The following is a 17838-nucleotide window of genomic DNA, read 5'->3' on the forward strand; positions in this document are numbered from 1 at the left end:
CCCCCCCTCTTAGTTGCACTCTGATACTTACACTTTGTACCTTGGTCTCGAGCTTCCTTCTTCAACTTTAAGCCTATAAACCCATTTGTTTTTCAAGGCTTTTCTTCCTTTGGGCAACTCTACCAGATCATAAGTGTGGTTCTCATGTAATGAGTTCATCTCATCTTCCATGGCTTTAATATACTCTTTTTTATCAAATGTCTGCGTAGCTTCTGAGAAGTATTGAGGTTCACCATTATCTGTGAGTGTGATATAATCTTCTTCAGGATACTTTGAAGAAGGTATTCTACCTCTTTCAGAGCGCCTCAGTTTAACTTGCATTTGATGCTCTACTGGCTCGGGTTCTTGATGCATTTGTGTGTCTACCACCACATCATCATTATATGACTCTTCATTAATCTGGTCAAGTTCCATGTGAGCAGGATTTGTATATTGAGGAATCTCTCCCCCTGAATCTATGCGAACTTTGGACTTACAATGGCTTTTCTTCTGAACATCTTTGATCGTCTGATCTGCAAAGAACACAACATCTGTGCTTTTCACAACTTTCTTGTTTATCGGATCCCATAGTTTGTACCCAAATTCATCTTTTGGAGATCCAAGTTAAATGCACTCCTTGGTCTTAGAATCCAGCTTCTTTCTCTCATCTTTTGGAATGTGAATGAAGGCTCTGCATCCGAATACTATCAGGTGGTTGAAGGATGTCTTCTTCTTGTACCATACTTCCTCTAGAAGTTTTCTATTCATGGGTCTTGAAGGTGTCTGATTTATGAGGTCTATTGCAGTCTTCACTGGTTCACCCCAAAAAGACTTGGAGAGATTGACATCTTGCAACATGCATCTGATCTTCTCCTCAATTGTGTGGTTCATCCTCCCAGCTACTCCATTCAACTGAGGAGTATTTGGTGGTGTCTTCTCCATTATGATACCATAAGCCTTGCAATAGGCTTCAAATGGACCATAAGACTCTCCACCATTGTCTGCTTTCAGACACTTCAACTTCTTCTCAGTCTCTCGTTCTACTAGTGTATGGAACTCTTTAAATGTTGATAGTACTTGATATTTGCTTTTCAACAAGTACACCCATACTCTTCTCGAGTGATCATCTATGAATGTGACAAAGTAGTATGCTCCTCCAAGAGATCTTTCAGATGGTGTACAAACATCTGAATGCACCGATTCAAGTACTTCATCTCTTTGTGAGGGATTATCTGTTCTGTGAAAATTGACTCTATGTTGTTTACCATAAAGGCAATTAGTACAAGAATCTAAAATTTGACCTTTTATACATGGAAGGTGGTCTTTGGCGAGCATCTGAAGTGTCTTCTCACTCATGTGCCCTAATCGCCTATGCCAAAGATCTTTGGAGTCGGTAGAAACATTTGCTTCTCCAGAACAAATTCCTCCTTGCATAATGTACAATATCCTTCCTTTGAGCCTCTAGCAATAACGAGGTTGCCTTTTGCTAGTTTCCAATTTCCAATACCAAAGTGGCTTACAAAACCAGCATCTCCAACTTACTCGTTTAGATAAGGTTGAGACGCATATCTGGGACATGCCTCACCTCTTTCAGTACAAGCTTTCCTCATGTGTGTGTTAGCAACACAATATTACCAATTCCTGCAATCTTGCTTGTAACATGGTTTCCCATTTTCACAGTACCATAATCACATTTCTTGTAGTTTTAGAATAAACCTTCATGTGGACTTACATGGAAAGAAGCACCCAAGTCAACGATCCAAGAACAATCACCATATGCAACATTTAGGTAATTGTCTTCTCCAATGAGGAGAACATCATCATCTGCAGCAACGGTTGTGGTAGACTTATGACCATTTTCCTTGGATCAACTAAATCTTCATGGACATTTCCAGGTTTCTGGTCTCTCTTCAAGGACCTGCATTCAGATCTTTTATGTCCTTCTTTACTACAATAATAGCATGTTATTGATCTCATACAAGATTGAGAGCGACCTCTGAATTTGATTTTGCTTCTTCAATAAGATTGAGAGCGACCTACATTCAGAGTGGAAGGATGTACTCCTTTTTTTTCTTCTAGATTCTTCATTCAATATATTGTCTGAAACACTGTCCATTGAGACCTTCCCATCAAGGACTGAGTTGTTGAGCGTGACCACCAATGTATCCCAACTTTCAGGCAACAAACTTAGTAGCAGAAGTGCTTGCAACTCGTCTTCTATCTTCATATCTATCTTTGTCAATTGATTGACAAGACCCTTGAATGAATTCAAGTGCTTTTTCATGCTCTGACCATCTCTGTAGTCGAGTTTTACCAGCCTTCTGACAATAGATGCTTTATTTATGGGAGTTCTCTTTTGAATCATAGATTCAAGTTTCGACCATAACTCATAAGCATTTGTGCATGTAGACACATGCTCAAATAAACTTCTATCAACATACTTCTGAATCATTGCAATAGTTTTTCGATTCGAAAGCTCCCAATCTTTGTCACCCTTATCTCCTGGATTGTCTTTGCAAGAAATAGGCTCATGCATATCCTTGCAATATAAATGATCCTCCATCATGGGCTTCCAATAGGAATAACTGTCAGCTATCAACTTGAAAATATCTTCATCAAATGAGATATTAGCAGCTCCTTCCATCTTATACTACACATGCTAAGCTCCCCGAATGAACCTGGGAGCTCTGATACTATTGTTGGGAAATTCAGAACCAATTTCCCTCCTCTATATGATGCAAAATGAGCACTTACGGAAGCAGCAAGTGTATAAAGAAAATAGAGAAGAGTAGAAAAATAACACCAAGAATTTTAACGTGGAAAAACCTCCTCAATGTGAGAAGGAAACAACCACGGGACCTAGTCCGGAAAATATCTTCACTATAGAAAGTAGGATTATAATATTTGATTCTCTCTTACAAAGAAGACAACACTCAATCTCACCCAAAAATAATGAAAATACAAACTCTCTCTAGTATCTCACTAGAAATACAAATCTCACGCTATATAGATATAAAGTCTCTCCCTTTCTCTCTATGTTGTTCTTTCTCACTTGCTTGTTGTATCTCTTCCTCACAAGTCCCCTATATATAGTAAAGGAGAGGAAGGCTACATCACAAAGACATAGTGAATGATTAATTGTTTTCATACTTTTCAAGACACTTTGAAAAGTGCTACTCCAACTTTCTAAGGTAGACTATATAATTCTCAAGAGTCAAGGAATAATTCCACGGCTTTGGAATAGCCATCATTAAATATACTCAATGGTTCATCTATCAAGATTTATTGGTCTTGCTTCCACAATTCTTCGATTGCTGTTAAGATATTTGTGACATTCTTGAGAATAGTCACCAGTGCAATGTTTATGTATTTCAAACTAAAATAGAAAATATGCACAAGAATACATATTCAGGTAAGAGTAGTATAAGATGTATGACTTTCTATTAGACCTTAAAAATAACATTCCACATCTAAGGTGAGCCTTGACCTAAGATAACTTCTTTTCTCACCTGAAGCTCATGAGTTTAAACTTATAAATAATCTCTTCGTTCGCAAGAATAAGACTAGGTGTATTTACTCAATGACAAATGTATAAAGAACAGGGGAGTAATTATTTCTCTAAGATAACTAATATTATTTAAAAAACTATGCAATAGTAATCCAATGTCGTCTGAACAATGTCATTTTTAAGTTTCATTCTTGGACATACATATATGATAATTTATATTAACAAAAAATAGTTGAACCTTATACATCTAATTCAATCATGAATTATTTTAAGTCTTTGATAGAATGAACGAAGAATAATACACTTTAAATGAAGTTGCAAGTTTTTAAGATGTTCTATTTTTAATTATGAATTGTAATTAAATATAACTACAACCCCTAAGTTTTAGATTAAAATCGACCACTGTATCTATCCTAGCCAAATCTAATTAGGTAGGAGTGTGAGGCACTTTATCCTGCATTTATCTCAAAGGGCATAAAAATGAAAGGAATAAAAAGTAAACTTTATTTGATACCTATACATTCCTGATACAAGCATGCCAATAAATATCATATTGACAGGGAGCCAGGCCCTCACCAGCCTCCAGTTGAGTTTTTCAACTGAGATTCTGCCAGACAGTGACAACAGAACAACAACCAGAGTACTGATAAGGTTCTGCAAAGTACAAAGAAGGATATAGATCATCAAATAATAGTTGATTTAGCATTTACAATAAGCTGCATGAATTAATGTACATAAATGAAGTAATGATTAATGAATTATAAAACCATCATTCTGAAGAATTATAGTTTCATAGTTTGACACTTTGACTAAAACATCTTACCATGACTTAGCTGTCTTAGCACTATAATGGAGCAAAAAAGGACATGAACTAACTTACTTGATAAAACATCAATGATATTCCTGCATTGAAATTAAAACTTGATAAAACAATTTTGTTCAGCATTATCATGCTGCAAGAAGAAATACAGTAAGCTGTCCCAGCAACAAGAGGTCCTGACTTCTTAGAAGATCCATGCAAACGACCCCTTTCCTCCCAATTATCACCAACTGTAGCTTTATTTTCTTTCAGAAATCTGCTTGTAAAGGTGAATTGTTCCACACATCAATTAAATAGCTTACTACCATTATGTTAAAAAAAAAATCAATAACATTATAATACTATAAGGTTGAAACTTGCCTCCAGAATTTCAACAAGAACTTTCAAGCAACCAAAAACAAAAGCAAAGTATCATGGAACAATTGATAAAATATGTATATACTTTTAATAATTGTTACATATAGAATTTGACAAGAGTGAAGTTTACAGAGGTTGTATAAGGGAAGAAGTCACATCTATCCCGTGATTCAAAATGCGGAAGACATCATGTGTGATGTGGCCACAATATTACAGTTGTGGTGATTACTGCAAGTGTATGTGTAATTGGGTCACAATACAATTGCATGAGACCACATTTGGGTCGTATTAAACCGCATCAGACCACATTGAATTCAATTTTTTTTTAAATCATAAAATAATTTACAATGAAATCTGAATCCCAATGGTCGTAACCACAGTAAACACAATTATGACCATAAGTACGATTAAACCATAGTTTAAAATACTGCACCTATCATTCAAAGCTCTACGTTCTGCATTTGTTGTGAAGTTGTTAATTGACATATTTCCTTGCTCATGAATTCCTTCTAGTGATTGTCTTGAAGATATGGTGGTGCTTAACCCTGGTTCTTGATGATCATGATGAGTAACAATATCTAACTTATAATCAGACGACATATCATTAACCTGGAAGCAGGAAAAATAAGACAAGCTATTGGTCAGAAAAGATGGAAAAAGTACCCATTGCATTAATATTTTGATCAAAATTAGTGAATTACTGTCAGCCATACTAAGGCAAATGAGTATAGCAAAAAACAATTACTAAGGCAAATGCAAACTTTTATAGTGGTGTTTAAATTCATGATTTATATTGAACCCAACAAATATAAAAATAAGATTTAGATCCATTTTTTATGCCAAAGGTTGAGTCCTGTAGTTGTTATATGGGGAGGAGTAGTTTGTCTATTTTTCGTACTACCAGTGATATCTCTCGCCTACATCTAAAGATAAAGAATTAAACTCTTTCAAAGTTCGTAGTTGTCCTACTCAATAAGTGTGGTTCATAAAAGAACTAATATCTCTTTAAGGATAAGAAGTAGTTTACCTATCAGTCCTTGATCTGATTGAGAAAAAAACACAAATTTTACACATTCATTTTTCACTTTCATTAATTATATTATATTTGGCATGGACAAATTTGGGTGTCAAACAACTTAATCGTCACCGTGGCCAGTAACTAAGAATTTCCAAAAAAAACAATCAAATAGTAATCTGGGAGTAACTAACAATTTCCAAACAAATACAAAGATATAGCATAGTGAAAAAAACATATGTCTCATGCAGTTCCTACATTCTTATGAAACCGTCATCACATTTAAGAAAGAACAAGAATCGCTGTGAAATGGAAAGTACAATTCACCAGAAAGAAAGAAACATTAGCCAAAACGCAAATGCTTAGGTCCAAACTAACAAGAAATAATGATTACTAATAACAGAACATCAAATACAGACAAAAGCTTAAAACCTAAAACCAGCTAGATAAGTGAGATTCTCACTGTTCATGCACCAAATAATATGATATCTGTCTCCTCACACAGTATCCACAGCGTGATCATCCACAAAGATACAAAGTTGAACTAAAAGGCAAGTACCCACATGAAGATAAATTGAGAAAAACTCAAACTTCTCCGAAAATGTAGAATAAGGGTGGTGAATCACGGCAAACGTGTGAACAAAAAGTTCAAGTGTTTTGAAGAACACGCAAAGTTGAAATGGGAACAGAAATTAAGGGGAAAGCTTAGGTACAATACAATTGTTTGAGTAATAAAAACATTAACATACTAATAGCTTATTAGACACCATGTTTTTTTTAATGAGCTGGTGCATGTATTATATTTTTTTATTAGAGAGGAACAACACAAATGAAAAACCAAAGAACTATGTATAAGTTTTTTGTTTAAAATTTTTTAAAGGAAGAATTATTTATAATTAAGATAAAAAGTGTTGTGAACAACTCAAGATAACTTTTTTTTAGAAATTAATAGGGTAGTGGAGAAGTTGATGAATCATGGTTTTGGTTGGCGATCACGTTGACAAGGAGAGAGTGCAAGTGGGAGACGACCGCCCAAGAAGTAGAATAATGGAAATGGAACGAATTCCAATGGTTGCAAAGTCAAAGAGATTGAAGTAGCCATGGGTTTGGCTTGAACAGCAAGTTAGTGAACTAAAAGAAGATTAAAGGTGATTGATTTGGAGTATAAACATAATTTGAGGGTTTTGTTTAAGATTGTAATATTTGTGCACCATCATTGTAAATATAGATTTATACAATAAATAATATATTAAAATAATATAAAATTCTTTTACAATGTTAATGCTTATGTCATTTTTTGTTTGTTTAATAAAAATATTAAGAATTAAAATTGGTAGAGTGTGACTTAATTGCATATTCCTAATTTCGCATTCATGCAACTTTATGCTTTCAAGACACTTCTAGTCACAAAAATTTGAATGATACTAAATATATGTTTTCATTCTCACTAAATTATCCCTCATTCCTCTTCTTCACTTCTCCATCTCAATATTCCCCTTCCTCACTCGTAATCCCTCATTCTCCAATCAAGCACTATTGAATTTTTACAACAAGCTCCCACAAACTATATTATTTCTTAGTTGTTTTCCATTTTAGATCATTTTTAGAGCTTCTAGTGAGAAATCAATAATAGAGTCTAACCACAACGAGCGAATTTATTATCTTAATGCATAAGAATATTAGATTATCCAATATAAAAGGTTAAAAAAACATCGCAAACTGGATCTCCCTTTTTCCTTTCTATTGGGCTTTCTTGGCTATGATTAAATTTCTGGAATAGGATATCCATTTCTAGACTATTCCATTATATTTCTTATATTTTTTATAAGTAATTTAAAGAGAGGTTAATCCAAAAAAGAAGAAAGTGCTATTGAAATTTGAGGGGTAAAATGAAAAGTGAAATTGGTTGAAAAACAAACAATCCAAAAAAACAACTTTTCATAAAAGAGATATCACTTTTTGCTTATTTTCTCACACATAAAAGATGAGTTTATAATATAGGTGAGTTGCCAAACATGTGTTACAACTTTAAGCTTATTTTTTTAAATAGACAAAAATTATAAATTTTGATTTATATCAAACAAACACTTAACACTGGATTGTAAAACTCAAAACTGTTTCTATTAAGATTGGCAAAATGTTAGTTTTGATGAGTTCTAATAACCCAAGTCCAGTACCACCGGACTGCACTTTGTTAGAGTAAGTGGATTAGTGATGTTGAGATTGAACCCAAAGAGAATATCCAAATTTCCTAGGATTTTTAATACCAATTACTTGGAGCCAAAACTTGATGCATGTGTCCAGTCAGGTGGACTCCTAGTCTTTTTTGTGTGTCTATAATAGGACCCATAGTCCTTGTTTTTGTGTCTCCATATGTCTCTTGTCTTTTGAAAAACATTATTTTGATAATTAATATCTAATAATTTGTAATTGAGTTTTTGAGATACATAAAAAGTTAAAACAAATTAAAAATAGTAATGATTTAATTTATAGTAAGAAAACTAATAGAGTTTTAGTTGTTTTGGGGTCTATATTTACATTTAAATATATTACTTAAATATAATTTTCACAATATAATTACGAATAATTTTATAGATTCCACTTTTGGTATTAATACTCTAATTGTACCCTATATTCTAATGTGAAGTATCTTTTATTCTCACCAACGTGCAATAAGTACCCTTCTTTTTTATTTGTAGACAATCTTTATGAAGTTATATCATATATATTTTATTTCTTATAGTTATTTTTAATGGCTATTTTTTGGAAAAATAGAGAAGGAGGAAGGCTTTTCAATAAGGATTTCACATTTAACTTTTTTATTATTTATCCATGGGAAAATGCATAAAATCCTTCTAAATTTTATATTTTCTTGCAAGTAATCATCATGAACTTTTTTCTTCATAATTATTCTTTACATTTTATGAAGTTGGTGAAATTGATCAATATATAAATATATCCCAAAATTACTAATATGCAACAAAGAAATCGCTGTAGCCAGACTCACAACAGCAACAATACAATATTGTACTTAGCCAACGCTGATAAATAGAGAAGACATCCATCACAATATAAAATTTATTAAAAAGAATATGATAAGTAAATTTTATAGTTAAAAGTGATTAATACGGTAATACTATTATATACAAAATAAAATAATAATGATTTAGAAGTCGAAGATAAAAAAATGTATAGGTTAGAATTTTCCATTGCTATTAATTTAACATTATCTTTATACAGTGACTAATTTCACTAACAATTAAAGTTTAAGAGGTAATTAGGAATAAAAAGCAGCTCATGATGTCTAATTGAAAAATTGATAAAGTTTAAGATATTTTTATAGATTTTTTCCTTTATCCATTACTGTATTAAAAACGTATTAAGTATAAGTGTCATATGTTTTGTTTTTCATAGCTATTTTTAGAGTAATTAGTCATTTCAGTCTCTCATGTTTTTCGATTTTACCAAGTTAGCCTCTAATAATTTTGAATTGTTATTTTAGTCCCCAATATTTTCAACATGGAACTACGTTAGTTCTTTTGTTCCTTACCGACTGTTAACAGTAACGGACTTGCCTACGTGTGTCATTAAGTGGTGATGTGGCCACACGTGGTGATTCCATGTTGACAAGTTTTGCCAACTCAGTAAAACGAAGTCGTTTTAATTTTAAAAAAAAATAAGACACAATACAACATATTTTTTGTCATCTTCTTCCCCCTCTCCAGTTTTAAGAAAAAATACGTAATTTAGTCCCTCAAAATTTTTGTAAGTATCATAATAGTCGTTACTGGTAAACACAAAATTTGGAACCCTACATTAGGTTTCTTCACCCAATAATTAAACATGTTCAGAATAATCTAGAGACAATTAAATTATTTTGCTTGGAATTCACAATTAAACAAAACTCATGTACGGATAAGAAAGAAACATGTGATTGAAAAAAAAATGGGATTGGAGGGGGCTAGAAAACAAATGTGGACCATAACACCCAGAGAATATAAAGAAACATGTGATTTTTCAAAAAATGAATGAATTAAGAATACAATTACATACACCAACTAAACAATGCCCTTGAATGAAGTGTAACTTATCAAACCAACTTATAGATTAGAAGAACTACTAAGAAGAGTGTTGGATAGCGCGCCATCTATTTTTGCGCCTTTGGTCGCTACCCTTAAATGAATCAAACCGATGTTTATCATCAGCAACAGCTTCATTCCATCTCTCTGAAGATTTCGAGTTCACATTATCTGCTCAAGTCATGTTAAAACGTATACAATGTAATTTCGATTCATATGTTTCTTTGTATTCTCTCGTGTTATGAGTTTCAGGTAATTGTGAAGTCAATACAAAGTAATTTAATTGTCATCAGTTTATTTTGAATAAGTTTTGAATTTTGGGATGAAGATCTGATGTGTAAAAACCTGATTTAGGTTTCAAAATTTGTGTTTGTGAGTGGGGATTATTATGGTACTTACAGAAATCTTGAGGAACTAAAATGAGTGTTTTCCTTGGAGTTGATGAGGGAAGTAGATGATACAAAACGTTTGTGTCTTATTTTAAAAAAATTGAAATAACGTTATTTTGCTGAGTTGGCAAAACTTACCAGCATTGAATCACAATGTGTGGCCATGTCACTATTTAAAGACACACGCAGACAAGCCCGTTAACGTTAGCAGATGTGAATGGACGAAAGGACTAACATGATTCAACATTGAGAACATAAATGAAAATTTAAAATTATTAGAGACTAAGTTTATAAAGTCGAAAATCATGAGGATCTGAAATTGATAATTACTCATATTTTTATTTAGAGAATAAAGTATCTCCTCATATCAAAATATAACTTATCTTCTTAATTTCACTCATTGTTTGACATGTGTCCTATTTTCTTTCCATCTATAAGTTTTCATTTTAAGATATAGAGTAAGTTACACTCACACACACTAAGCTTTAGTGAAATTACACAAATTACCTCTCATTTTTTTAACCTACTCAAACCACCAATAATTACATACATTACGGTCATTACCCTTGTATGAGATATAAATATAATTTTTGAAACAAAAAATTGTGTCGAATGTAACTAAATTAAACAAAATATGATATATTGTGAAGACAAATCCAAATATTATAAAAGTCGATATCTATTCATTATTTTTGTTAGTTACAATATAATATAAGAGTGATTTAAACATCTCATTAGAATTATTGATGTAGTTTGTAACGAACCAAAAATAATGAATAGACATTGACTTTAATACTATTTAGTCAGACGTAACGTGTATATATATATATATATATATATATATATATACACGTTACGTCTGACAATGTAGAGATATTGTCTAATTTTACTAAAACTCAAGGAATATGAATTTACTATATATTACACACTTCATTCTTTTTTATTTAACATACATTCGGATTGTAATTGAAATTATAGCCCCAACAAACCTTAATAATGCAATGCTTCACATTTGCACTAAAAAGACAGGAGAACTTGTCAATACTAAAAATAAAAGGCAAATATAAATTGTCTTAAAGAAGGAGCTAACTCGATAGAATTGTGTGATATTCAACATTTGAACCTAGGTTCAAACTTTTAATTTCGCACTCTCCCCATTCCCTTGAAACAAAGAGGAAAAAGTTTCTTTAAAAAAAATCTAAACACATCTAAAATCGTTTTACAAGTTACTACCCCCGTAAAGGTGAGATTATCATCTATAAAGGATAACCGTGATATTTGATTAATATTTTTTTTGTAATAACAACTTTTGTTTTATGATACAGTTTCAACGTGATTTCAATTATAAAACTTTTACACTAATTCATTTCCTCAAAACCCTTTTTTGATCAATTCACAATTTATTTTTTGTATTTTTTCTTTATCCTCTAACAAGCGGATAAAATAAGAGAAAAATAAGTTTGATACATTGTTATTGTATAATATGTCATTCATGTTTAATGATTATTGTCTTTTCTAGAAAAGTAATACAAATGAACAGTGAATAATATAGTGATCGTGTATAACTTTTTACACGGACAATGTAACGCTCATAAAATAGTAAGATTATTTTTTAAATTTATTTAGAAATATTTCAAGTATAAACCATTTAAAGTAATATTTTCCTCAATAACAAAACAACAATGTTTAAAATTGTCATTCAACAACGATTAAAATTGTCATTCAACAACGCTTATTGCGCGTTGTCTACATGAGCGTAATAGAATATAGGGTTATATTCAACAACACTTTTGACGCACTGTAGAAAATAAATATTTAATCACGCTCACTGAAGCAAACACAATTAAATGTCTACTTTTAAATAAGGCAAAATCTATCTCAAATACTATATCAAACATGTAACAAGCATGCCCAATTCCACCATATTTACAAGAGATTTGACAATATAAATATCATCCTGAAAACCCAATTCATAAACCATTGCATGGACTGATCTCCTTTAGTTCAAATCCATTAACCCAAAAGATTATATGCAGTAATGAAATGGACAAAGGTAATGAAAATGTAAAGGACAAATCTATGAATTTTTTCTCTCCCTTAACTAAAGAAATAAGAAGACAGAAAAACATAGTTTAGATTCAACATAATAAGAATAAAATGAAATTTAATAGAGAATATGGATGAAAAAATAATAGTCAAATGCAAGAAATACATATAGAGATTGCAATTTTGGTAAATCAACAACAACTCCATCTAACTTCAACACTTACATTTCCTATATTATAAAATAAATAGTTAACGTAGATGTAAATGTAAGCAACAAAAGTGAATCTAAGTAAAATAAATAAGGTAAAATAAGATAATGATTCATCTTGTACTTGAAAATAGAAACCAATAGCTAATAACTTGTTTGAAGTGAGAAACTAGAAAAAGAAGAAGAGTAAAAGAAATAAAATACTGAATAATAAGTATATTATTGTGCATGAGGTTTTGTTTTTAAATCTGAAAAGATTCGCGCTCAATAAAACATGTGCTTTTTGAATATATGACTTTTAACAGTGCTCATTAAAACAAGCGCTGTTAAATGTGTGACTTTTAATAGCGCTCACTGTAATAAGCGCTTATTGTAATGAACATTGTTGATATGTCACCTATAACATCACTGTAATAAGCGCTCACTGTAATATTTACTCGATTTATATCTTTCAAAATAAAATTAAATAATTTCATAAACACATATTAAGTAATAACTTAAACAAGCATTTTTGAATGTATGACTTTTAACAACACTTATTGTAACGAACGTTGTTGATATGACACCTTTAGCAAGACTTATTTAAGCAAGCGTTGTTGAATATCTTAGGTAAACATACAACAACACTCTTTGAAGAAAGCGTTGTTAAAGCTATATCCACATATAAAATTTAACAGCGTTTGTTTAAAAGAGTGCTGTTAATTATCTTCCATATTGTATTTAACAACATTGTGCTAAAAAGTGCTTTTAAATGACCGTTGTTAAATGCGAATTCTGGCGTAGTCTTACTCAAAATACATATCTTCTTTAAGAATGTTATTTTGACAACAAATAAGTTAGTATTTGATTATTTATGAGTTTTTCAATATAAGATAAAAGTATATAATAAATTGAAATACTTTAATTTTTAGGATGAGAAGTTATAAAATGTAACATTACTCACAATTCTTAACGGGCAATGGAGGAATAGAAAGACTTCATATCTATGAAATATAATTATGAGATGACTTTCTCAAAACCTCCCTTTCATAATTATGAAATCAATATTTCCCGACTTAATTTTTTCTTTCTCTTTTACCATTCCAATTATTTATGGAATAGAACAACTCCAATTAAGTTGTTGTAATTGGAAGTAAACTAATATGAAAAAAAAAATTATGTATCAATAGTGTATGAGTTTTATACACTGTCACTGAATCATCTATCATTCATATTCTATCATCATTGACTCTTCAACAAAAAGTAATATAAATGACCGAAAAATTATGTAGTGACTATTTATAAATATTTATATTGATAAAATATTATACTCGACTGTAAAAGACTTGCATGAAGATATATCTACATAGATATAATCAATAAGATCTTGACACCTCATTATAATTCTAATTCTAATTAAAATTTAGTCCAAAATATGACATGTTGGATTCGTCTCAACCAAATTTTTCTCTACTCAACTTATATTAGTTCTGGAGACTTTCCCTAATTGTATGGTAATTATTTCCTAGAGTGTTCATGAGGCCTAAGCATATGGGATGACTTCATTAGCTCTTGTAATAAATAAAAAGACTATCATTATTCACTTTAACATGAATATTTGTTGTTCCTTTCTCCTTGTAGATGTGTGATACCTGGAAAATAGATAACAAGTAAATTAGTTAAAGTTAATACCTGCAAAAAAAAGTATAAAAGTATATTATTTGAGAAAATATCCACTTGTTAATACTTCCCATCCAAAGATAGGACCATTTTCTAATTAAAAGTACTAACAATCATCTGTTTGACTATTTTGACCTTTGCTAAACTCGTTCCAAATAATATAATAAACTTACAATACCATAACAAGTTTTTGCTAAACCTAAATAAGTTCTAGAGACGTCCTTTGTTGCCTGACAAATAAGTGTTTGCATGGTTGAGACTAATTTATTCAGCAACAAAAAATAGTTGTTGATACTTGATAGTCCAAATAAGTATGTATGGCTAAAATATAATCATAATAATTCTAACTATTGTTTTTGGATGAAAACAATTTTTTTTTTGAAATTTACTTTTAGACATTTCAAATTATTTGATAATTTAATTATTCAGATTATTTCATGTACGTATTCATAATAATTCTACAGCTTTTTTATGGTGGAAATAAAAACAATTTTGAAGTTTACTTTTAGCCATTCAAATTTTATGAAATTTAATTATTAAGGATATTTCATAATTCGACAACACAATTTGAGGTAATAAATTTAGTTATTAGTGAATACAAATATCTAAAGTCAAATTTCACTTCCATAACTTTTCACCTAGGCATGGCAACAGAGTCACACGGCACTAGTAATATTACCTTAATCATATCCGTATTATATGTGAGTAACAGTATAGATGAGTATTTGTGGGTACCCATATAAAGAGTGAGTATTTCCAGGTACCCAACGATTTTTTAATTTTAATTATAAATTTATAATTTTCATAATAATCATATTAAAATAATTATTACTTGAATATTATGATAATTTTATGATTTTATAGTTCATTCAGTAAAATTTATAATGAAATAATAATAAAGTAGACAAAAAATATTTTTAAAATAATAGTAATGAAGTATAATATATAAAATATTTAACTAAAAAATTAAAATTATACGGATATTCATGGTGCATGTATTATGATACTCATTGGGTTGCATATTCTTAGCATCCCCTAGTAAGTTGTATTTATTATCATTAGGAGAGCACATCTTCTCTTCTGCAAAATATACTATTTAATTGTTGAAATTTTAATTTAAATATATATTTTAATTTAATATGCATAACAAATTGCAAATTTTTTAGACAATGCTCCATTATTAATGATATGGTTGGATTTCCATACCTAGTGTATTAACTTCTTTGTTTGTTTTTGTAGATGTTTAGACCCCTATGTTTGCCAAAATAATATGAAATACAATATCTATAAAATTAATTTTTTTTTTCAAAAGTTGAAGGTTTATTTATGAGTTAACAACTTTTTTCAAAAATTAAAAGATAAAAAACTAGTCATAACCGTAGGATATATATTGATAAAGATTGAAAAAGATTTAGGTAGAAATGAAAATTAATAATTAACGATCTTTCTTTCTCACTATATAAACACCTCAAACCAAACCTTTTTCTTCGAAATATACAGTAGTTCTAAATCTTGAAGTTATATATTATGTTCAAAATTCAATTTATCCACCTATAACTATCTCAAAAATCAATGAAGAGAACAAGCAATATCTCAAAAAACAATGAAGAGAACAAGCAAGAGAGGAACACGTGGTCATAATAGTGGGTCATCTTCTATTTCTCCCATAAAATCACTTCCAAAACATTTGCTCGTAATAGAGGTGGTTGCAAGGGTTGCCTCTAGTTCTTTCATTGATCTTTTCAACTTGAAAAGTGTTGCAAATAATTTATTGATGCTGTGGGAGATATCTACGTCAATCAACATGTTTCTTGGACAAGTTTCCATTAATCCAATGGTTTCCTAATGAGAAAGAATCATTCTTCTTGAATCAATGCAAGGAAAGTAAAAACATGAAGGTTTTATATAGAGAAGGATTGCGAAAATATTTCAATTATCCCAATGGAAATATCAGTGGTCTTGATATCATGAAGGTAGCTGCTCAAAATGGTCACATGGAAGCAAAATATGTGGATGATATGATCGGCCGTAAAGTGTGAGAAAACTTGAATTCTTGGAAAGATGCTGCAACACTTGAACAAACAAATGGTTGATGGATATGCACATAAAAACCTCTAAAGCGTGTGTTACCATACTAACCTTTAGGTTCGATTTGCCCCCACCAATTTAAGTATATTGGATACAAATGGAATGAGCAGCGAATCCCCTTCAAGGATACTTTGGAAAACCTTGATATGTTTTGCACAAACACAACAAGCGTATCTTTCAACAATAGTTTACAAACTTATGTTTCCTACACTTCTCTCATGCATTAGAGAAATGGAGGATGATTTCTTGGATGAGAAAATTCGGATGTCTCTATTTATAGAGAAGTTCATATCACTTGAGGGAAAGAAGTGCCTTTAGAGTTCTGTACGCGTTAACGAAAGGTTATGTAGTGTAACGGTTCAATAAATAACTAAATCACGAAACAAGATCGAACACACAACCACAAACTCAATCAATAAACACAACCATTACACCAAACAACACTTTGTTTCATAAATCATCAACAAATAAGTGTTTGCATGGTTGAGACTAATTTACACACAACCGTGAATTCTGATATTTTGTAAATATCATTCACAATCCCCCACCATTTTCAAAATATAAGAAATCTCATAAATCTGGAAATATCATGGTTTCAGATAATGGTATCTTACAATTTGAACCATTACTTAGTAAGTTATTGGTTCCACTTACTCCGAATAGAAATTGATAGACAAGCTTTGAACCAACTATTCATTAGAATAAGCGTGCACAACTCACACATGAAATGTCGGTACTATTGAAAGAATTATAAATATGACACATTTGATAAGACCTTGTGTCACGTATGCTTTTCATGAGAATTTAAGAGTCAAGTCCTTTAAATCTATGAAGTGGCCAACTTCATTCTCATATAGGTAGACTATATCGGGAATGCACCCATAATAAGCATTCCAGCAAATTCTTGCTATATATCTATTAAGAGTAAAACTCAACCTTCCAACTTTGTGCTTATGGTCCAAGTACTTTTATCACTTGGGATGTGTCTATAGTCAAGTACTTGCAATCACTCTATAGTATTTTCCATCATTAAACTCAAAACTTGATACTACTCAAGTGTGAGTTGAGTTAACACTATTGGTGATCAATTAGACATGGGTTGAGTTCCATCCCCAATGATGTTTTCAACACCATATCTTTTGTCAGACCTTTCTTCAAAGGATCTGCAAGATTCTTTTCAGTTCTTACGAACACTATGGAGATTACTCCATTTGCAATTAATTCCTTTACATAACTATGTCTTAAACCAGTATGTCTGGATTTTCCATTATACACTTGGCTGTATGCTTTTGATAACGTAGACTGACTGTATAGATACTAGTGCCATTGACTTTGGCCAAATAGGTATCTCATACAATAAGTTTCTTAGCCATTCAGCCTCTTTATTACCTGCAGCCAGAGCAATAAATTCTGCAGCCATGGTGGAGTCGGCTATGCAAGTTTGTTTCTTTGAACTCCAAGAAACCGCACCTCCACCAAGGTTGAAGATCCATCCACTTGTGGAAGCGTGATCTTCAACATAAGTTACCCAACTAGCATCTGTATATCCTTCCAAAACTGAAGGATATCCATTATAGGTTAACTTATAGTTAATTGTTCCTTCAAGTAATTTCAATACTCTATTAACAGCATGCCAGTGTTCTTTACTCGAATTATTTGTATACCTACTTAATCTACCAACAACATATGC

At 31.1% G+C, this 17838-nt stretch overlaps 1 protein-coding gene across 3 annotated transcripts in view; it reads right to left on the minus strand.

Annotated features, from left to right (window-relative positions):
• LOC109329129 (GDP-mannose transporter GONST2-like) overlaps positions 1-6374 on the minus strand; it is an 11006-nt gene extending 4632 nt beyond the window's left edge. The window contains exons 1-4 of one of the 3 annotated variants that reach the window (XM_019562798.1): positions 6239-6374; positions 5098-5273; positions 4368-4563; positions 4002-4141 (exon numbers count right to left, since the gene is read on the minus strand). In XM_019562798.1, the coding sequence (XP_019418343.1) occupies positions 4002-4141; positions 4368-4563; positions 5098-5273; positions 6239-6244 (518 nt within the window). In that variant the 5' untranslated portion in view covers positions 6245-6374. Of the gene's footprint in view, positions 1-4001; positions 4142-4367; positions 4564-5097; positions 5274-6142 lie in introns of all 3 variants that reach the window. The other 2 variants (XM_019562800.1, XM_019562799.1) reach the window with 2 other exon arrangements.

This window comes from Lupinus angustifolius, chromosome LG16 (genome assembly GCF_001865875.1).
Source record: "Lupinus angustifolius cultivar Tanjil chromosome LG16, LupAngTanjil_v1.0, whole genome shotgun sequence".
Taxonomy (NCBI): Eukaryota; Viridiplantae; Streptophyta; class Magnoliopsida; order Fabales; family Fabaceae; genus Lupinus; species Lupinus angustifolius.